This window comes from Carcharhinus amblyrhynchos, chromosome 6, assembly GCF_965287045.1.
Source record: "Carcharhinus amblyrhynchos chromosome 6, sCarAmb.v2.hapA, whole genome shotgun sequence".
NCBI classification, from domain to species: domain Eukaryota; kingdom Metazoa; phylum Chordata; class Chondrichthyes; order Carcharhiniformes; family Carcharhinidae; genus Carcharhinus; species Carcharhinus amblyrhynchos.
In genome coordinates, this window is record NC_137329.1 from 90,192,535 (window position 1) to 90,216,126 (window position 23,592).

The 23,592-nt window shown below is 43.4% G+C and overlaps 1 protein-coding gene across 2 annotated transcripts in view; it reads right to left on the reverse strand.

The window, feature by feature from the left end:
- Positions 1-23,592, reverse strand: part of LOC145344092 (voltage-dependent calcium channel subunit alpha-2/delta-4-like) — a 429,967-nt gene that overhangs the window by 364,579 nt on the left and 41,796 nt on the right. The window contains exons 4-5 of one of the 2 annotated variants that reach the window (XM_080190917.1): positions 15,598-15,819; positions 9,062-9,121 (exon numbers count right to left, since the gene is read on the reverse strand). In XM_080190917.1, coding sequence (XP_080047043.1) covers positions 9,062-9,121; positions 15,598-15,819 — 282 coding nt within the window. The remainder of the gene's footprint in view (positions 1-9,061; positions 9,122-15,597; positions 15,820-23,592) is intronic. The other variant, XM_080190916.1, reaches the window with a different exon arrangement.

Below are 23,592 nucleotides of genomic sequence, written 5' to 3' on the forward strand. Positions count from 1 at the left end.
AATCCTCTTTGCCAGAAAGCAGTAGGGGCTAGGAATGGGATTTTCTGGCCACGCCCATCCCAAGACTGGAAAATCCCATCCGAGATCAATATGCCTTTGCATGTCCTGTCCAGCCCACTACAATTCCTATAGCGAATGGGACAGGAAAAAGATGCCCTAGGTCTTTAGATTTATTCAAGGCTGGGGTAGACATATTTTCGACAGCTAAAGGACTCAAGGGTGATGAGAGACAGGCAGCAAAGTGGAGTTGAGACCACAACCAGATCAGCTATGATCTTATTGAATGGCAGAGCACGCTTGAAGGGTCAAATAACCTACTCCTGCTGCTAGATTCTGATTGAGGGTCTTGGGAGAAATAGTAGACAAAAATTTCCATAGGACTGAAAACTTACTTTCCACCCAATTATGCGACAGGCATTTGTTCAAATAAGGCTTGTTCTGAGAGGTTACTCTCTGTACTTTAAGGACTAATTTCATTACTCTGGATACAACTTTCAATCCTTTGGAGGCTGATGTACCTAATGCTGTGATCTGTCAGATCAGAATGTTATGTTGCTTATATTGTATTAGCTTGGACTCTAGACGAGCACAAGAATGACCATTAGCACCAACAGAAACAGCAATGAACTTTTCCTAAAACCACAAGAAAAAAAGAATGAGCAGAGAGGTGCAGCTTACAGGACATGATACCCAAAACACAGGATGTACAGGCAGAGTTCAGCTTCCTGATGTTGGGCTACTGAAAGAAGATTGTGGTGTCACCTTAACTGGTGGCAGATATATGTAGACTGCTGGAAGAAGACTTGTTGCCAAGTGGGCTTAACAATCACACTTTATCAGTAACTATCAAGCTCTGTCAAAATTTTTGTCCCTGGATTTTTCCAGGAACTTGCAGGAGATATTTTATGATATCATAGTTGAATGCCCAGAAATGCATTACATCAGTGATTGACAGAAGGAGCAAGCTATTGTGTACACTTTGCCACCAATGATACCAATCAGTTCAAGAGGGATAGGTTATACCTGAACTGGAGGGGGACTAACATCTTGGTGGGGAGATTTACTAGAGCGACTCAGGAGGATATAAACTACTTTGGCAGAGGATTGGGATCCAAAGTGGTAGGGAGACAGAAGAGAAGGTTGAGGACAGAAGTTCAAGAGAGTACATTAAGTAGTAAAGGCAGTGTCAGTAATCCTAGTACCAGACAGATCAGTCAAAAGCAAGACAGAGAGCAAGGAAAGTCCAGATTAAACTGCATTTATTTCAATGCAAGAGGCGTGATGGGCAAGACAGACAAATTCAGGGCATGGATGGTGTGTGGGACTGAGATATTATAGCAATTACTAAAACATGGCTAAGGGAAGGATAGGGCTGGCAGCTCAATGTTCCAGGGTACAGATGCTATAGGAAAGATAGAACAGGAGGTAAGAGAAGATGAGGAGTTGCACTTTAGATGAGAGAAAACATCATGGCAGTACTGAGAGAGGATATATCCAAGGGTTTTGCCACTGAGTCTATATGGGTAGAACTGAGAAATAAGAAGGGGAAATCACTTTGATGGGGTTGTACTATGGGCCCCCAAATGGTCAGTGGGAAAGTGAGGAGCAAATATGTAAGGAGGTTATAGATAGCTCCAAAAAAGAACAGGGTGGTAATAGTAGGGGATTTTAACTTTCCCAACATTGACTGGGACAGCCATTATATTAGAAGGTTGGATAGAGAGAAATTTGTTGAGCGTATCCAGGAGGAATTTCTCATTCAGTAGGTGTATGACCCAACTAGAGAGTGGGCAAAACTTGACCTCCTCTTGGGAAATAAGGAAGGGCAGGTGACAGAAGTGTTAGCGAGGCATAATTCTGGAATCAGTGACATAATTCTATTAGTTTTAAGATAGCTATGGAGGATGATAGGTCTGGCCTAAGAATTAAAATTCTAAATTGCGGCAAGGCCAATTTTGATGGTACCAGACAGGAAACTTCAAAAGTTAATTGGGGAAGTCTATGGGAAGGTAAAAAGGGATGTCTGGTAAGTGGGACTCTTTCAAAAGTGTGTTAACCAAGGTTCAGGGTAAGCACATTCCTCAGAGTGAAGGTAGAATATGGAATGCTAGATGACTTGGGATAGTGAGGCCTGGGTCAAAAAGAAGAAGGAGGCACATAATATGCATAGGCAGCTGGGATCAAGCGAATCCCTTGGAGTACAGGGGGTGTAGGAGTAGAGTTAAGAGAGAAATCAGGATGGCAAAAAGGGGACACAAGATTGATTTGGCAGATAAGTCAAAAGGAGAATCCAAAGAGCTTCTACAAATACATAAAAGGGAAAAAGATTAACATGGGAGAATAGGGCCTCTTAAGGATCAACAAGGTCATCTATGTGCAGATCCACAAGAGATAGGTAAAATCCTAAATGAATATTTCTCATCAGTATTTACTGCTGAGAAAAGCATGGATATTTGGGAATTTGGGGAAATAAATAGCGATGTCTTGAGGAGTGTATATACTAGAGAGAGAGATGCTGGAAGTCTTAAAATGCATCAAGATAGATAAATGCCTGGGATCGGATGAAGTGTATCTTAGGATATTGTGGGAGACTAGGAAGGAAATTGCGGTCCCTTAGCAAAGATATTTGAATCATAGTCATGGGTGAGGTACCTGAAGATTGGAGGGTGGCATATGTTGTGCCTTTGTTTAAGAAAGGCTGCAGGGAAAAGCCTGGGAACTACTGGCCAGTGAGCCTCACATCTGTGGTGGGTAAGTTGTTGAAAGGTATTTTGAGAGACAGGATCTACAGGCATTTAGAGACGCAAGGACTGATTAGGGACTGTCAGCATGGCTTTGCGAGTGGGAAATCATGTCTCACAAATTTGATTGAGTTTTTAGAAGGGGTATCCAAGAAGGTAGATGAGGGCAGTGCAGTTGATGTTGTCTATGTGGACTTTAGCAAGACCTTTGACAAGGTATGCATGGTAGGTTGATGCATAAGGTTAAATCTCACAGGATCCAGGGTGACGTATCTAAATGGATACAAAATTGGCTTCTTGACAGAAGCCAGAGGGTGGTTACAGAGGGTTGTTTTCAAACTGGAGGCTTGTGACCAGCGGTGTGCCTCAGGGATCAGTGCTTGGTCCACTGTTATTTGTCATTTATATTAATGATTTGGATGAGAATATAGGGGGCATGGTTAGTAAGTTTGCAGATGACACTGAGATTGGTGGCATAGTGGACAGTAAAGGAAGTTATTTCTGATCGTAACAGGATCTCGATCAATTGGGCCAGTGGGCTGACGAATGGCAGATGGAGTTTAATTTAGGTAAATCTGAGGTGATGCAGTTTAGTAGATTGAACCGTGGCAGGACTTACTCAGTCAATGGTAGGGCACTGGGGAGAGTTATAGAACAAAAGGGATCTACGGATACATGTTCATAGCTTCTTGAAAGTGGAGTCACAGGTGGACAGAGTGGTGAAGAAGGCATTCAGCATGTTTGGCTTCATCGGTCAGAACACTGAATACAGGAATTGGCATGTCTTGTTGAGGTAGTACAAGACATTGGTAAGGCCACACTTGGAGTACTGTGTCTAGTTCTGGTCACCCTATTATAGAAAGGGCATTACTAAACTACAAAAGAGTGCAGAAAAGATTTACTAGGATGCTACTGGGACTTGATGGATTGAGTTATAAGGAGAGGCTGGATAGACTGGGACTTTTTTCTCTAGAGCATAGAAGGCTGAGGGGTGATCTTATAGAGGTCTATAGAATAATGAGGGGCACAGATCAGCTAGATAGTCAATATCTTTTCCCAAAGGCAGGGGAGTCTAGAACTAGAGGGCATAGGTTTAAAATGAGAGGGGAGAGATACAAAAATATCCAGAGGGGCAATTTTTTCACACAGAGGGTGGTGAGTGTCTGGAATAAGCTGCCAGAGGTAGTAGCAGAGGCGGGTACAATTTTTTCTTTTAAGAAACATTTAGACAGTTACATGGGTAAGATGGGTATAGAGAGATATGCACCAAATGCAGGCAATTGGAATTAGCTTAAGGGTTTAAACAAAAGGGCAGCATGGACAAGTCAGGCTGAAGGGCCTTTTTCCATGCTGTAAATCTCTATGAATCCTCACAGCTCACCCTCACACCCAACTTTGCATCATCTGCAAATTTGTAGAAAATGCATTCAGTTCACTCATCCAAACTATTAATACACAATATGAACAGTTGAGGCGCTAGCACAGATCCCTGTGGTACCCTACTCATCACTGCCTGCCAATTGGTTTAGTCAGTTGATATAATACTATCACCTGTGCCAGCCTATCCCCCCAGCTCCCTTCGCATCTAGAATTAATCCCAACTGGCTGTTTGGGGTTCTAAAGGCCAAAATTCAACTCACTTTTATTTTTATAATGCCCACTGAGTAAATTTCTCTCCTTTCACTCCTGTACACGATTCCAATCAAACCACATTCACATTGTAGAAATGCACATTCACATTGATAAATGCATAATTACAAGATCCCTGATTCAGTGTAAAGCTCTCCAGCAATGTTGTTTTGTTACATTATATATATGATGCATTCAACTCACCACATTTTAGAAGACTGATTAATTCTGTCTTAAGATAGTTGCAATTGTACGACAGAATGAATTATTGAGTTTCCCGAAACGCAGGGAACATATTTATTCACTATTTGTGTGATGTTTATAGAAATCTAATCATATTCCTGATGGTTTCAGAATTGAACTACATGTCCCATGAGAATGGCCCTTTTCCGATGATAGTTATCTCATTATCATAAATTCTGCCATACACACAACGTTAGATTCGGAGACCTATTAATTGTTAATGAGGCTAATTCTACCAAGCATGGGTACCATTATTTGTAATGAATTTTCAGTAGGAGGAATCTGCCTAATATTTGACAAAATATTTTAACAATTCACTTTGAATTTTGAAAAAAAAGAGTTGTGATAAGGGTCTCACATTCTCATAGTATGAGTCTTTCAAAGTACATCATAGTGATAATCATTTAAAAACACATTGACAAAACATGTTACATAAAAGGTTAATTAGGTTTCAGTTTGCAAGGAAACAAAAAGGCACAATGTTGGATATCCTGATGAATTTCTGCACAACACAGCATTTGTGAAAGGAATTAGATGGATCTAATTAATAATTAGCACAGCAGAAAACAGTCTCGTTAAAAAGTCAATGGATCAGGGCATAAATTGAACTAGTACTCAGAGGAGAATGACTGAAGTCAGTAAGCATAATTAGGAGAGTGCTCCACTGATTATCAGGAGCACAATTAGACATGGCAATCAACTTTAAAACAATCATTTAGTACTTTAAAACATTTATTAAATTAATAATAACTTCTACCTTTCATAATTCAAATATTTTGAAATGAGACAATGTTATGACATTTCATTAACCTTTGCATTTGTCACTCACTTAAGAATTTTACAAAAGTGTGTAATTTTAAAAGGCGTGCAGGAACAGAGAGACCTAATGGTTTGCAGACTGAAATATATGATGGTATTAGGTCCATGTGTTGAATCTTTTAAAGAAACAAATGGGACCCAAAGTTTTACAAATCAAGTATAAAAGCAAGGGCATTATCCTAAATCTTTGACAATGTTCAAACCCCTCATCCATTGACAATGTTCATCCTCTTCTCTTACCCCAAAGATGCTCAAACTTCTCATTCATAGACATGTACAACTGTCTCCTCCACTCCTTAACAGCTGTCAACCCCTTGTCCACTGATATTTTTCAACCCCTTTTCTCACCCCCACAGATGCTCAACCCCCTCATTCACTGACATGTTCATCCTCTCCATCATCCCCAACAAAGTTCAACCCCCTCATCTGCTAACATGCTCACCCCCTTCCCGCACCTGACAATATTCAACCCCCACATCTTCCAATAATGTCCATCCCCTTCCCTCACCCCTGACAATGCTCAGATCCCTCAACCACAGACAATGTTCACCCTTCTCACTTCCTGACATTGTTCACCCACTCCCACACTCTTACGAACTGGCTCCTCCACTGGCCCACCCTGAAAAATGTTCACTTCCCCTTCCTACACAATCGCTGTAATGCTAACTCTTGACATCCGCTGGATAGGAGCCATGGATTCTGGAAGATGAACCAAGAGGGGGAGACAGAGGCTGGACTGGGTATTGTTGGGAAGCCAAGCTCAAGCATGTCCTACCAAGATACTACCAATACATCTCCTGTCCCACCAGAAGCCCAAGCATTCAATACCACTGCTACTCAAATATCACCTGCTCATACTTCAGTAAATCAGACCACAAAGCTGTGCTCCTGCTCTTGGCTTACAAGCAAAACATCCAAACTGGAGAATCTGTCAAGAAAGTTGTGCAATGTCGGTCTGAAGAATCGGATGATCTCTTACGGGACTGCTTAAAGTCAGTAGACTGGTCAATATTTTAAAAACTCAGTGGCCAGCCTGAACAAATATGCCATTAAAGTAATTGACTTCATTAGTGAGAGTGTAGAAGACTGTGTGTCAAAGAAGAAAATCAGTGTGTTTCTCAGCAAGAAAGCATGGACAAACAGAGATATCCATTGCTTGAAGTCCAGGCCTGAGATGTTCAAGTCAGGCGACCCTGACCTTTACAAGAAATCCAGATATGATCTCGGGAGATGCATCAGAGATGCTAAAAGACAGTACTGGACTAAGCTGGAGTTCCAGGCTGGCCATGCAGACTCCTACTGACTATGTAAGGTCTGTAAGGTGTAACAGGCTGCAAGATGAAGGCATATAAAATCATTGGCATTATTGCCAATGACCTTTTAAGCAAGAGGTCAGTGAGAGCATGCCCTCCACCCTGGAAGCCTTGGATGAACCTGCATCCAAGATCACCATGGCAGATGTCAGAGCAGCCTTCTCAAAAGTCAACCCACAGAAAGCGACTGACCTGGATGGGGTAACTGCCAAGCACTCAGAATCTGCGTGGACCAGTTGGCAGGATTATTCACAGGCATCTTCGACCTCTCTTTACACCAATCTGAGGTCCCATTCTGCTTCAAGAAGACATCCCGGTACCAAAGAAAAGCCAGGCACTATGCCTTAATGACCATCATCTGGTGGCTCTGACATCCATCATTATGAAGTGCTTCAATAGGTTAGTCATGGCATGTATCAATTCCAGCCTCCCACACTGCCTGTACCTACTAAGTTCGTCTATTATGGCAACTGGTCCATAGTAGGCGCCATCTCCCGAGCCCTACACTCAACCCTGGAACACCTGGACAACAAAGACATCGATGTCAGACTCCTACTTATTTGATTTGACTTGATTTATTATTGTCACATGTGTTAGCATACAGTGAAAAATATTGTCTCTTGCGTGCTATACAGACAAAGAATACCATTCATAGAGAAGGAAATGAGACACTGCAGAATGTAGTGCTACAGTCGTAGCTAGGGTGTAGAAAAAGATCAACTTAATGCAAGGTAGATCCATTCAAAAGGCTGATGGCAACAGGGAAGAAACTATTCTTGAGTTGGTTGATATGTGACCTCAGATTTTTGTATCTTTTTCCCGACAGAAAAAGGTGGAAGAGAACTTGCCAAGGGTGCGTGGGGTCCGTAATTATGCTGGCTGCTTTGCTGAGGCAGCAAGAAGTGTAGACAGAAAAATTGGTGAGAGTTGTAGCTGACATGCCAAATCTCCCTTGCCTTCTGAGAAATTAGAGGCCTTGTTTGAGATGTCATTGTTTGCTTTATTGATTACAACTCAGGCTTCAATACCATTATTCCAACAAAACTCATTTCCAAACGCTGAGGCCTGGGACTTGGCTCCTCCCTCTGTGACTGAATCCTAGACTTCCTAACTCACAGACCGCAATCAGTAAGGGTATCCAACAATTCCTCCTTCATGATCATCCTCAACACTGGTGCCCCACAAGGCTGTGACCTCAGCCCCTTTCTATACTCCTTATAAATCTGTGACTGTGTGGCTAAATTCCCTTCCAAATCAATTTTCAAGTTTGCTGATGACACCACTGTAGTGGACCAGATCTCAAACAATGATGAGACGGAGTTCAAGAAAGAGATAGAGAATCTGGTAAGCTGGTGCAACGAAAACAATCTCTCTTTCAATGTCAACAAAATGAAAGAGATAGTCATCGACTTCAGGAAGTGGAGTGGAGGACATGCCCCTGTCTACATCAATGGGGATGAAGTGGACATTGTTGTGAGCTTCTAGTTGTCCAGATCACCAACAACCTGTCCCGATCCCTCTTTGCTGATGCTACAGTTAAGAAAGCCCACAAATGACTCTATTTTCTCAGGAGGCTAAGGAAATTTGGCATGTCCACTCCAATTCTTACCAACTTTTCCAGATGCACCATATAAAGCATTCTTTCTAATTGTATCAGTTTGATATGCCTCCTGCTCTGTCCAAGACCATAAAAAACTACAAAGTTCATGAATGAAGTCCAGTCCATCACACAAACCAGCCTCCATCTAGGCAAAGCTCTAATTCAATCTGTGTAAAAACCAAGGTAAGCATAGAGCAAACAGCCTAAGTCTCCATAATTCTGGCCATGTTTCCCACTGACATAGAGAATCATGCAACAATCCAGACAAAGTTAAATTGGAATCAGAAATTTAAACATCCATGTAAGTGTGGCACATGTACATGTCAGGACTTCCTCAGCATCCCAAGGGGCATCAGCAATTGAAATTGAGTGATTTGCTGCTCCCTACATTGACAGTTTCAGGCTCCTTGAAGGGGAATCGACACATATTTGAAAAGTAAATGTAAGGAAGTGGGACAAACTGGATAGAGCTTTCAAAGAGCAAACAGAGGCACAATGGGTTTGGCTTGACCTTCTGTGCTATATGATTCTATAATTCTAATTTATTCAAACTTTTCAAAGGCATTTAATCACCTGGTAGCATTTACTAAATCTCAGCATCAAACAGAAAACTAGATTGTTAAAACCTAGTGCAGATTCAGGCATGATATATAAGTGCTGTATTTACTACGATTTAAAACAACCTTTTAGTGCTGGTGCATAATTGGTACACTCACCTCAAAATCCATATCATACTTGTGGTATAAATCAGCTTCTTCCGCAGCATCAACCAATCTCTGCATGGAAACAAAAAGGAAAGTTCATTGTTCTTATTTATTCCTATGTTATTCAGTTTCACACTGGAATGAGAACCCAAAATAAAATCAAAAAATGTTGCTCACAATCAATTGGTCAATCAACATCTGTGGAGAGAACAGAAAAGATAACATATCAAATCTGTTCTCTTCACAGATGCTGACTGACACGTTGAATTGATCTGTGGCATTTGCAATTTTCTTTCTCATCATTTAGAAACAAATTTTAATGTGAATTAATGAAGCTACTAAGTGAATAAGAAGAAATGTTGAGCAATATTGATTACTGGCTTCCTAAAAATTAAATATCTCTGACTATTAGATATGCAATAAGAAATGCTGGGACGAGTGGCTTTAGGAGAATAAACAGCTTACAAAATGTCAGCCAATGATTTTCTCAGATTGGCAGCTACTAAGTGAAACAGCAGATTAGAACAGGAAAAAGCTAATGGTCGTAAATAAATCATTTCACTGAGTACGCACTAATGAGTACTAATTAAGACAGAAACAAAGATAGCTAGGAAAGCTTGTTCTCAGGAACACAAACTAAATCAACAGAAATCTGATTATCTTGAAACTGATCACAGCACTATGTTGAAAAGACTTGAGTATTCAAAAACACTATTGTTTTTAAGCACCAAAAACATTTATATGACACATTCAACTGCTGTGGAACAAAGTTGCTTCAATGTTGGTAATTCATCCATAAGAAAGAATTACACCAGCCGGACAATTCACTGTAGAGTATTCAAACCTTAGCATCATGTAGGAAAATGTTAAAAACATGTACAAATACACCAACAGCCACAATATGCAAGTAGTCACGATCTGTTTAAAAAGATCTGGCAGGAGTGTTCTGCATTTCATTAAAGGCTTACTCGGTTGTGCAAAGTTAATACAAAGGTACAGGTTGGAATATAGAGATTGACTTTGGCAATTTGGTAGTGTCAGCAAAATCAACATTGTGCTCTTATATAGAACATATTTTATTTGGGCAACAAATTGCAAAGATAAGGAAACTAGAAAGAGTGCAGAAAAGATTTACAAGGATGCTACCCGGACTTGATGGCTTGAGTTATAAGGAGAGGCTGGATAGACTGGGACTTTCTTCTCTGGAACGTAGAAGGCTGAGGGGTGATCTTACAGAGGTCTATAACATAATGAGGGGCATAGATCAGCTAGATGGTCAATATCTTTTCCCAAAGATGAAGGAGTCTGAAACTGGAGAGCATAGATTTAAAGTGAAAGAAAAGAGATACAAAAGTGCCTAGAGGGGCAATTTTTTCACATTGATGGTGATGAATGTCTGAAACAAGCTGCCAGAATTAGTAGTAGAGGTGTGTTTATTTTTGTCTTTTAAAAAGCATTTAGACAGTTACATGGGTAAGATGGGTATAGAGGGATATGGGCCAAATGCAGGCAATTGGGAGTAGCTTAGAGGTTTAAAAAAAGGGTGGCATGGACAAGTGGGCCGAAGGGCCTGTTTCCAAACTGTAAACCTCGATGACTCTATGACATAGTAGTCAAAGTATTATCCTGCATTCCAGACTTGTCACCAATTACAAAAAAATAGGGGGCCTGATTTTACCATTGTGCCTGTTTTGGGCACAAAAACTTGGTAAAGTCAGGTGTGAGGTGAGTAGCGCGATCCGTGCCCACCTCTGCACTGGTTCCCTCTTTACCAGACTCAAAAATGCACACGATCAGGACAGCACTCGAAATGGGCACAACAGCCATTTAAATGCAATTAGAGGTCATAGAGGTTTACAGCATGGAAACAGGCCCTTCGGCCCAACTTGTCCCTGCTGCTCTTTCTTTTTTAAAACCCCTAAGCTAATCCCAATTGCCCTCATTTGGCCCATATCCCTCTCTACCCATTTTATCCATGTAACTAACTAAATGCTTTTTAAAAGATAAAATTGTACCCAACTCTCCTACTACCTCTGGCATCTTGTTCCAGACACTCACCATCCTTCGTGTGAAAAAATTGTCCCTCTGAACACTTTTGTATCTTTCCCCTCTCACCTTAAAACCTATGCCCTCTAGTTTTAGACTCCCCTGCCTTTGGGAAAAGATAATGACTACCTAGCTGATCTGTGCCCCTCATTATTTTATACATCTCTATAAGATCACCCCTCAGCCTCCTACGCTCCAGGGGAAACATGTCCCAGTCTATCCAGCCTCTCCTTATAACTCAATCCATCAAGTCCTGGTAGCATCATAGTAAATCTTTTCTGCACTCTTTTGCATTTAGTAATGTCCTTTCTATAATAGGGTGACCAGAACTGGACACAGTATTCCAAGTATGGTCTTATCAATGTCTTGTACAACTTCAACAAGACATTCCAACTCCTATATTCAATGTTCTGACCGATGAAACCAACATGCTGAAGGTCTTTTTCACCATTCTGTCCACCTGTGACTCCACTTTCAAGGAGCTATGAACATGTACTCCTACATCTCTTTGTTCTGTAACTCTCCCCAGTGCCCTATCATTAATTGCGTAAGTCCTGCCCTGGTTCTATCTACCAAAATGCATCGCCTCGCATTTGTCTAAATTAACTCCATCTGTCATTTGTCAGCCCAATGCCCAATTGATCAAGATCCCGTTGCAATTGGAGATAGCTATCTTCACTGTCCGCTATGCCACCAATCTTATATCATCCACAAACTTACTAACCATGCCTCTTATATTCTCATCCAAATCATTAATATAAATTACAAAAAACAGTGATCCCTAAGGCGCACCGCTGGTCACAGGCCTCCAGTTTGAAAAACAACCCTCTATAACCACTCCCTGACTTCTGTCAAGAAGCCAATTTCGTATCCATTTAGACACATCACCCTGGATCCCGTGAGATTTAACCTTACGCAACAACCTACCATGCGGTACCTTGTCAAAGGCATTGCATGCATTTAAATTGACTTAATGGCTTCACGCCCAACTTTACTGGCACTTCCCCCTTTACCACCACGTTTGCCAATCTGGAATTAACGCAAAACAGACATGTTCCATAGAAGTCCAATTTGGCCACTCCATCAGTGACAGTTAGTAAGGAAGTGGGTGCCAAGCGTGCAATGGCTCTCCGCTGCTCATGGGTGTCCTTTTATTGCAGCCATTTTCTTTCTAGGGTCAATGGTGGTCTGCAAGTGTGTATGGGGGGGGGGACGTTGTGGGGGGGCATTGGCAGCTAATGCTCAGCAGGGTCTCCGATGTCCGACTTGCAGCACGGACCTTGGGTCTTGTGGTATTGCTGGGTCATAGTGCACTCAGCACTCTTCCAGCTGAAGGGCATGCACAAAGCCCTTGCAAATTGCACTGCTGCAGCCTCTCAACTTTTCAAGGACCTGTGATTTTTGGGAGCATATGGCTGGAGAAATGGGGGGGCAGGGCTGTGATTTTGGGGAGCATGTAGCTAGGGGAATTGGAGGTTATGGACAGTGACTGTTGATGGCCTACATGTGTAGGCTTAACCTCTACATGTGTTTCTTTCCATTTCCAACCGCAACCCCTTTTTCAGAGTGACGAGATAGCTTTTGCAATGCCACTGATTAATCTTGCTGTTCTTTCGGTTGCTGCTGGAGCTGATGAGAAGGAGCTGGAGGAAGAATTGCAGGCACAGGAGGGCCAGATCTTACCACCTGCAGGAGTCAAGGGAGATGGTCACTAGAGGCAGGAGGTGACTGCCATTCAACCGGGGGGCAGGGTGTGGGGGGCACAGGAGAAGGAGGGATCAGAGACACTGACAGTTCCGTGCATGAGTTTCATTTGAACAGATGTCAGACACCATGTGCCGCTGACATTTCTGCCTCTAAAAGGAGACAGTGCAACACCTGTGCAACCTGTTGCAGGGCCCAGCACCTACAAGCAGGGGAGAACACCCACTCTCGGTGGCTGTCAAATTGCAAATTGATGGCCACTCTGAAGTTTTATGCAACTGGCTCATCCCAGACCCCTAACGGAAATGTATGTAGCATTTCCCAGTCAGCCATGCAGACCTGTGTCAAACAAGTTACAGAAGGCCTGTATGTCCGGGCTGGGCTTCACATCAAATTTAACCTGGATCAGGCCCATCAGGAAGCCCAGGCTGCAGGGTTCACAGCCATTGCAGGGATGCCTAACATTCATGGGGCTATCGACTGCACCCACTTCACCCTCAAGACCCCTCTACAGAATTCGCAAAGATTCACCAGCAGGAAGGGATTCCACTCCCTTAATGTTCAACTAGTGTGTGATCATAATATGAATGTTATGTACATCTGCGCAAGACACATAAGCAGTGTGCACGACAGCTTCATTGTCAGGAGCTCTGACATCTCGGAGGCATTTGAGGAGGAGTCCAGGCTGCAAGGGTGGCTCGTGGGTGATATGGGTTACCCGCTTCGGACATGGCTGATGACCACTGTACGGAGGCCTGTGACTGAGGTGAAGGCCCACGTAGCCACCCATGCAATAATGGAGATGTGCATTGAGCTCCTCAAAATGCGATGCCTGGGCCGATCTGACGAGGCCCTTCAATACCGCCCCCTGATCTCTTCCTGCATTGTGATCCTGTGCTGTGCTTTGTACAACCTCTGCAGAGAGGTGGCCTACTGGAGGAGGAGGACGACGACATGGAGGCTGACCAGCTGGGTGTCGTTGGGGAGGAGAAGGAGGAGGAAGAAGAGGAAGAGCATGCCTTGGAACACCACCCAGGCGCTGGAGAGCTGTCAGCTCAAATGAGGCACGTGAGGGCAGCTGGGGAAGCCCTGATCACCAAGTGGTTCAGTCGCTTGGGGCTTGTGTCTGTGGGTTCCATTCCCCCTCCCCTTCTATCTCCTGCAACATTGTCACACCAGGGTATTCTGTGTTAGTGAGTTTTTTGGCAGGCAGAAGGCTGATGATGATTCACTAAGCACTATTATGATGATGCAAGCTAGACTAACTCCTACCCGAGCTCCATGTGCACACTGGGGTCTACATTTGTGTAGTGGGTAAGGGATCTGAAACCCCCCATACAGGGCTCTGGGGTGAGTGGAGTGGGGGACAGGAGGGAATCACTCGTGGGTTCTGAGGAAACAATAGCTTCCTTTTCCCAGTGACATAGCATTGAGGAGCCTCCCCAACTGACATCAACATGAAGCATCCCTCAGGTGATCATCAATGGAAGAGGATTCCTATTCAAGACAAATTAGTCAGAGGTGGGTGGTGAAAAAAACATTTAATAATTGCAATAAAGGTGTTTAAATAATACGTTCTAACATAAAAACTTGTGAACAGAAAACATTAAGGTGCTTAAATATCTTTCTAACTCGTGCAACTCTTCTCGAGTGCCACCTCAGCGCAACTATAACTTCCTAACCTTATGTGGCCTACCAGTACATCTCAATGACTCCCCAGAATGTACATCAGAGGTGAAGGGGGCCAGCTGCCTACCTCATGCCGTTGCCTATGACGGGCATCCTCTGGAGGCCCTGGACCTTGAGGGCCCTGGCCGGCTTCCAGGTGTCTGGAATGTTTCCATGACATCCTCTTCATCCCACTGCCCCTGAAATGTCCTGGTGTCAGGAAGAGGGAAGTCAGAAGATGTAGCCACGGCCACAGTTTCCTGGCTGGAAGGCTCCGGCATGGTCTCGAGCCCTTTTTCCTCTCTTAGGGTTCCTGTGGGCCCCTGGTTCACTCCATGGGATGGCAGTGCTTCTGCAGCGAGCTCCAGAAGCTCCAGATCACCTGGCCCCGTCAGTCCTGGAGGACTACTTGCATACTATCCATGGCGGTTGAGCCCTCTGCGATGGCCACTGGTCAATGGTCACAGCAAGTGCCCTCAGAGACTGGATCATGCTCTGCAACCCTCAGCCATGACGCTCTGCAAATGGGCTACATTCTCAATGGCTGCTGCCATAGCCTTCTGTGTCTCAACGCTGTCCTGCTGGGTCTCGTGCAAGCTCTGCAGCCCCTCAGCCATGATCTTCTGTGACTGGGCCACTTTACTTAGGCTGTAGCCAAAGCCCATTGTGTCTCAGCACTGGGTCTTTTGCAAGCTCTCAAGCCTCTCAGCCATGGGCCACAGAATCTCGAGAAGCCTGTTCAGTCCCTTGGCTGTGGCCCATTGTGATTCAGCCATGGCCCTCTGGGTCTCAGCTGTGGCTTGGCCATCATTTGAAGCCTGCCACACATTACTGTGGATGCCACCCTTTCTGTGTTAGTCTGGGAAGCACACAAGACAGGCAATAGCTGATCTGCCTGAAAGCTTTGGGACTCCTCCCAACAGCCTCACAGTTGGTCCAGGGTGACCGTCAGCCCCTCCTGCATTCCCTGGTTCTGTTGCTGCATCTCCAGCAGCTAAGGGAGAAGTGATCTTAAAGGCCCTGCAGCCTAGGGCCAGCTGAGTCCTTACTTCCAGCAGGCCCCACCTTGCCGGGGAACTCAGATGTTCATTCCTCCACCTGATGAACAGTACCAGATGTGTCATGCTCACCAGATAGTGATCCAGAAGCCTCACCATTAATTGGACCCACTGATGTGTCAGTATCTGGGATGGTGAGTTGTGAGGCGGAAGCTGAAGCCAAAATGGTGCCATCCTCGGAGGTCCTTTCACCTTTATCCTCCGAGGATTCATCCGAGCTGTCCTGAAAAGGATGGGCGGGGCCTGCAGCGGGGGCCTGTAGTGCAGAAGGCCCCAGGGCAACTGGTTTTGTCTCTGCAACACAGAACACAAGCTTAAGTGCAAGGGAGGGAGAGAAATCCTGGATGCAAAACACATGATTCACATTGCACCATTGAACATAGAACAAAGCACCAAGAAAATTACATCACAAGAACAGGCCCTTCAGCCCTCCAAGCCTGTAGCGACCAGGCTGCCCATCTGATTTGTAACCCCCTACCCTTCCGGGGACCATATGCCTCTATTCCCATCTCATTCACGCAGCCGTAATGACATCCCTTAAAGGTCACTATTGTATCTGTCTCCAGGCATCCACTACTCTCTCTGCGTGAATAAAAATGCCTCATACATTTCCTTTAAACCATGCCCCTCACACCCAAAACTCGTGCCCCTGAGATGTTGCCTCAAGGTGAGTGGAGGATTGACAGGTGCTCACGTCTTGACAGCAGCCTGACCATGCTGTCGCTGACAGCCCGCATCTCCCCTTCCCTTGAGAGTTCCAGTGCCCATTCCTCAAAGGGGCTGAGGACCCGGAGATCAGGCTCACCACCCCGTCTTCACCCTCTCACAGATGTTGTGCTCGGTTTTCTCCTGTGGAGATAGAAGGAGCCATGAAAGAAATGGTGGCCTGACTCCTGAAGAGTAAGGGGTGGCTGTCCTTAGAGGGCAAGCACAGTGGGGCTCATGGGGGAAAGGAAGGAGGTGCTTGGGGGTCAGGAGCTGAAAGCATGCAGGATGCTGGGAATGGGAGGATCTGGGGGAAATGTAAGATGGGGTTCAGCACTCATTCTTGCTGCCCAGATGAGGTCGTTAGCTTTTTTCCGGCACTTCTTCCGTTTGGTGGCACTGACCAAGGCAGCGACTGTCTCCCAGGTCTGCGTCTTCGGGGGCAGGTGGGGTGTCCCACCTTGCCTCTGCTGCATCCAGTAGCCTGCCCAGATTGTCTCAGAGAAATGCTGGTCGTGTGCTCATTGTCCTGTACTGCCTGACTGTCCATTCTGAATTTTAATGAAGCTGCCACTTGTTAGGGCAGATCAGCTGCAGGAAGTTTGGCAAAGCATCCCAGCAAATTACATACAGTTTGTTTGTTAGCATTTGAGTGGAAGGCAAGTGAGCACTTGCAGGTGTGCTGATTGGAGTGGGGAGCGGGGGGAGTGTTGGTGGGGGGTTGGGGGGCTGATGGATCAGTGCCTCAATGATTGGGGACAGGGGAGAGAGAGGAAGGTGTTACACAAACATCGGAGTCCAGAGGAGATGGGGACCTTGTGCGGGAGGGTATGGGATGGGGCTGAGGGGGATCACTCTGTCTGATATCTGTAGGGTGGAAAGGGAGAAGGCAAATCTCTCTGCCTGAAATCAGTGGAGGTCTGCTGCCACTCTGCCTGAGATCATTGGGTAGGAAGGGGGTGGGGAGGGGGGGCGGGGGGTGTCCACTGCCGCTCTCCCAGAGATCAGTGGGGGGGAAGGGGGAGGGGCCTGCAATCAGTCTGAGTGGCAGGGGTGGAGGGATAAGGCAGATCGTAATGTTGTGGGAGAGGTGGGGCAATGTCTGTGGGGGCCCAGGGGGATGCATTATCGGCCCAGGGAGGGATTTGGCAGGAGAGCTTTATTCTCTCTCTTTTTTTTCCTGTGCATTAGCAATTGGAGGCACCGTTTGGAGCTGCAGGGTTAAGCCCAGCCAAAGACTTCTGCAGTGCGATTCGAACTTGCTGATATTTTTGCAGGTAGAATGCGCACCTGAGAACTGGTCTAAACGTCAGATCTGAAACACTCCCAGTTTCAAGTCCGCCCAGCACTTAGAATCAAAATGGTAAAATAGGGCCCAGAATGTCAAGCTGATCTTAGGTTACCAGACAAGCAACACAATTCATTTCCCCATCACTTCGTTATGGAGGGAAAAGATTAGAATACCCCATTGCTATTCATTACTACTGGTAAGTGGGTATGTGGGGAGTATCCCGAAACATCAGGATCGGGCTCAGCTGTGATGACTGACAGTTAAGTAGACCATAAAAACATACAAATTAGGAGCAGGAGTAGGCCATTTGGCCCGCGAGCCTGCACCACTTCACAAAATGACAATCTGTTAACACTTACTGTCTCAGTTGTCATATTTAAAACTTCAGTAACAACTACTTTATATAGAGCCTTGAACATACTCAAATTTTACAAGGGATGTCACTGGAGTACTGTCAAAACATTTGGCACTGATTCATGTAAAAAGATCACGGGCTCAATTTTCACCGAGTTGGATGATCCTTAAAAATGGCAGGAAGGTCCTGATTCTGGGATTCCTGACCCCATTCCCAGATTGTCTGATTTTCAGGACTGTCTTTAAAGGGTGCTGGCTGGTTCCAGTCAAAAGCCCACACCTTACATTCCTGCAGCTGGCTAGCTCCAGTATGGACAAAGATATGTCCTACTCCTCCGCAATAAAACGGAGTTGAATAAGTTTTTTAATGAGTCCCCACTGATGACATTTCAAAGGAAGGAACCCTAGTCTGCATGAGAAGGCTTTTCAAAGATGAATTCCAAAGGACTTCCTCCTGCCAAGCTGAGGCACTTGGCCATTGTTTATGGCTACTCATGCCTCCTATGCCAGGTATGACTTCTCCTTACCCATTAGTCCACTATACACTGCACACGTGCAAACATATGAAGTAGAAACAGGAGCAGCCCCCCAAGACTGCTCCATCATTTATCAAAATTATGGCTGAATCTGATTATTATATTGATTCCACATTCCACATCAACCTGATAATGTTTCAACCCCTTGGTTATCAAGAATCTATCAATTTCTACTTTTAAAATATTCAAAGATTCTGCATGCACCACCTTATGAAAGAGAGAGCTCCAAGGGCACTTAACCATCGAAGATAATTTTTTTCTCCTCATCTCTGTCTTAAATGGGCAACGATTTTTTTAAAGAATGTTTTTATCTCTCTCTGTATCTTGGGGCTCTGTAATCTCTCACCATTTAGATAATTTATTTTTTTTAATTCTTCCCACCAAAACAGACAATTTCACACTTTTCCACATTATACTCCATTTGGCAGATCTTTGCTTGCTTAACCCCTTTTCCCTTTGTAGCTACCTTATGTCCTCATCACAATTTAGTTTCTTAGCTATCTTTGTGTCATCAATAAACTTAACATCCTTACCACTGATCCCTTTATGCAAGTCATTTATATACACTTTAAAAAATTGAGGCCCTAGCACTGATTCCTGTGGCACACCACTTGCAACATCTTGCCAATCAGAAAATGACACATTTATGTCTACTCTGTTTCCTGTTAGCTAGCTAATCTTTTATCCAATATGTTACCCCCTTCACCATGGGCTTTTATTTTCCACAATAACCTTTGATGTAGCACCTTATCAAATGCCTTCTAGAATTCCAGGTACAGTATATCTACCAGTTCTCATTTATCCAAAGTATGTGACCAATGCATCAACTGTCTCACCAACTGCTTTTCTGGAGGTCCATCAGGATCTGGGAACTTGTCAATCTGCAGCTTTAATAATTTTCTCAGTGCTACTTTACTGTGTTTGTAATGTTCTTGAGTTCCTGCCTTCCTTCAATTTCCTGATTCACAACTATTTTTGGCATGTTATTTATGCTCTATCGTGAAGACCGACACAAAATATCTGTTCAATTCATCAGCCATCTCCTTATTTTCCATTATTAATTCCCCTGACTTACTTTCTATCAGATCAACTCTCACCTTGTTAACTTTTTGTTTTTAAAATAGCTATAGAAACTCTTGCTTTCCATCTTTATATTTCAAGCTAGTTTTTTCTCATTATATATTTTTTCCTTTATCAATAACCTTTTGGTCATCCCTGCTTTTTTTATATTCTGTCCAATCTTCTGATCTGCCAACCACCTTTGTATGATTTTTTCTTAAAGTTTGTTACTATCTTTAACTTCTTCAGTTAAACATGGATAGCGGGACCTCCCCTTGGAAATGTTCTTTCTCATTGGAATATATCTATTCTATATATTCTGAAATATCTGCCACTGCATTTCTATTAACCTATCCCTTAACCTAATTTTCTAATTCACTTTAACTCACTCTACTTTCATGCCCTCATAATTCCCCCAAATTTAAATTTAATATACTAGTCTTAGACCGACTCTTCTTTTCCACAAACTGAGTGTAAAATTCAATGATATTATGATCTCTGCTGCCTATGGGCACCTTCAAAATGAGGTAATTAATTAATTTGATCTCATTACACAATACCAAGTGCCTAGTATAGCCTGCTCATTGATTGGTGCAAGAATGTGCTGTTCAAAGAAACTATCCCAAATTTCTCAACTAGGCTACCTTTGCTCATCTGATTCTGATTTTTCTAGTCTATATTTTCCCAGTATAGAATCAATGAATCCAATATGCAACAGGATATGCAGTCTGAAGTTTTCAAACAAAAGTTTTTCATTCGTTACTTTCAACTGTAATAAAAATAATCACTTCACTGCAAGGCAATAAAAGCATCGGTCATTCAGGCCTCTTAAGGTATCAATAACACAAACCATAAACCACTGAGACCATTTAACCATGTGTAAATAAACACTCTGAAATTGACCGCAAAGATCAGAGAACCAGAGCTGTCAATCAAGTAGTATTTCCTCGAGGATGCAGCCATTTCAACAAGATTAATGGATGTCTGGGCTCTTAGCCAAGCCTCATTATGTATGCACACACTGGATCAATGGGGATGGAAGTACAAAAGCTTGACATGGGGCATGAGGGGTCATGGGCAGTGAGTGGAGTGCCATGCTTGGTATGACGGCTTGCAGGCTCACTGGAAGGGGTAGGAAGTCATAACCTGGTATAGGGGCATGAGGTGTCATGGATGAGCTCCATGGAGTGCATGGAGTGTAATGGCTAGGGGGCCTTCCTACTTTCATTTTAACTGGGATTGAATTCCCACAGCACTGAAGTGGACCTGGCAGTCTCTGAACATTTTCTTGGATCAGTTGGTCAGACTCCAGCTCCCAGCAATGAAGATCTCACCTTGTGAACACTTTTTTCCTGAGGCAGGTGGGCCGAGCTGTGAATTGTTCCAACACCTGCTACTTGCCTCAAGGCGTTTCTAACATCCTAATTATTTCTCTCCTGACAATATCCTAAATTACTTACAATGTTGTACCAAAATCAACTAAACTTCATTTAGCAACATCATAGAATCTCCACAGTGCAGAAGGAGGCCATTTGACCCATCGAACCTACATTGACTCTCCAAAAGAGCATCTCACCCACTCAGCAGAAACAAGTTATATTGCTGTTAAAATCGAAGTGTTCCACGTATTACAAGTTTCCACCTATCTTAAAACCAATGGCCAAGGTACCTGATGTAGGTGGTAGATTCATGAACTCATGCTAAAAACATTCATATTTGTGTATAAGAGGCCAAATCCATTTTTATAGCCTACTAGGTGGACATCTGCTATAATGCTTCATTCAGTAGAGGGTCTTGGTAAATAAATCTTCTGAAGTAAATGAAAACCTTATTTGTGCAGCCAGAAGGAACTACTGGCTACTTCTGGTTGCTTTTCTCCTGGAGCTGTCCCCCCTCATTATATCATAACACATGTAGTCATGATTAGAGACACTGGCAGTAGAGCATAAAAAAAAAGAAAATTGAAATGATAGCATATCTAATGAATTAACTATTTACTAAAATTTCAATTAATATAACACTAAAGGGATTCGTATTAACAGCTGAGGTCTGTTGCTTCAATTCCTGGATTATGTAGAAACCTCGGGACTATGTGTGTAGGAAGTGTTTCCATCTGCTTGAACTCAAACTCAGGATTTCTAAGCTTGAGGGACAACTGGAGTCACTGTGAGGCACGGGAGAAGATGGGAGTTTCCAGGAATTGGGCACAATATAAGCAGTGACAGTTCCAGATAAAACTCCTGGAAGAGTAGGAAGAGGCAGAAGGTACAAAAGTCTTTGGGGTACTCTCAAAATAGTACTCAGCTTTTGTAGCTAGTTGGGGTGACAACTCCTTGAAGGAGTGCAAAACAGACCATTACACCATTGGACAAAGATTGCACAGGATGGAACAGCAAAGAGTAGCAAAGCAGTTGTTAAACAAGATTTGATAGGTAAGGGGACAAATCAGCATTTCTCTGTCATTATGAATCCCGTGTGATCAGGCTACCTCCTTGGTGCCAGGGACATCGCAGCTAGGGTACGGAACATTCTGATGGGAAGGGAGCAAACCAGAAGTTGGGGTACACATCAGCATCAACAACTTAGAGAAAGTAATTATTGAGGTTCTATGATCAGATTTTCAGGGACTCGGGAGAAAGTTAAAAAGTACCTATGGATTACCCCCAGTGCCATGCATTGGTAAGAGTTGTATTAGGAAGATGGGAAATTCAATGTGTGGCTTGCTGCATGGCATAGGAGGAAAAGCTTCAATTTCTTGGCACACTGGAACTAGTTCTGGGGCAGGAGACAACTATTCAAAAAGGATGGATTGCACTTCAAAAGGACTGGAAAAATACCCTAAAGGATAGGTTCATCAATGAGGTTGGGAGGATTTAAACTAACTTGATAACAGGATGGACAACAGCAAATAGAAGTAGAAAAGGTAAATACAGTGCACAAAGGAGTCAGTGTTGGATAGTACCAGAAAAGGATGTAGTACCATATTAGGAGCAGATTAAGAAGGACATGAGGATTACAAAAACAGATTTGTAAATACACAACGTGTGGTGAATAAGGTTGATGAGCCACAAGCACAATTAGATATGTGAGAATATGATATGGGTCAATAACTAAAAAGTTGCTTAAAATACATAGGATTGGCCTTTTAATATTCAAACAAACAATGTGTTTAGAAAAGCTAGCGAAAGAGAAAAGGGAGGTGCGCTGGCAATACAGATTAGAAAAATATTGAAGTGTTGGAAAGGGAGAGTGTTCTTGGGGGCGTAAAGATAGAAACCATTTGGTTAGAGTTCAGAAACAAAAAGGAAATGATTACCCTTTTGAAAATGTTTTACAGGCCTCTAAATAGAGAAAGAGAGAGAAAGAAAGATCAGGAGGAGCAAATCTACAGGGAAATCACAGCAATGTACTACAACTGTGCAGTGGTAATATTAGGGAACTTTATGACTCAAATATTGATTTGGATAATGTTAGAGCAAAGAGTAAGAAGGGACAGAAATTCCTGAAATGTATTCAAGAGAACTTCATTTGCCAGCAGGTTCTCAATCCAACAAGGAAAGAGGCATGTCTGGATCCACTGCTGAGGGAAGTTGATCATGTGATTGTGGCAAATGCTTTGGTAAAAGGATCATTGCATTATACAGCTTAAATTAGTAAAGGAAAAGAACAAGGAATAAATAAACTGATAGAAAGCTATCATCAAGAAGATTTGATGAGGTTCAGGCAGGGTAAATTCACATTTAAAAATGACAGGAAAAACTGTAGTGAAATAATGGGTGATCTTTAAAGAGATGTTTCAGGTTCAGTTTTGATACATTCCAAAAAGAACAAAAGGTAAGGGAACTAAAGCCAGGGTTTCTCGGAGGATTAAATAAATAGAGACTATAATGGAACAAAAAAAAGTATGTATGATGTATATCATAAAATCATAGAATCCCTACAGTACAGAAGGAGGGCATTCAGCCCATCAGGCTTGCACCAATATCAATCCCACCGGGGCCCTAACCCCACGTATTTACCGTGCTAATCCCCCTGACACTAAGGGGCAATTTAGCATGGCCAATCAACCTACCCACATACCTTTGGAATGTGGGAGGAAACCTCGCCACCCAGAGGAAACCC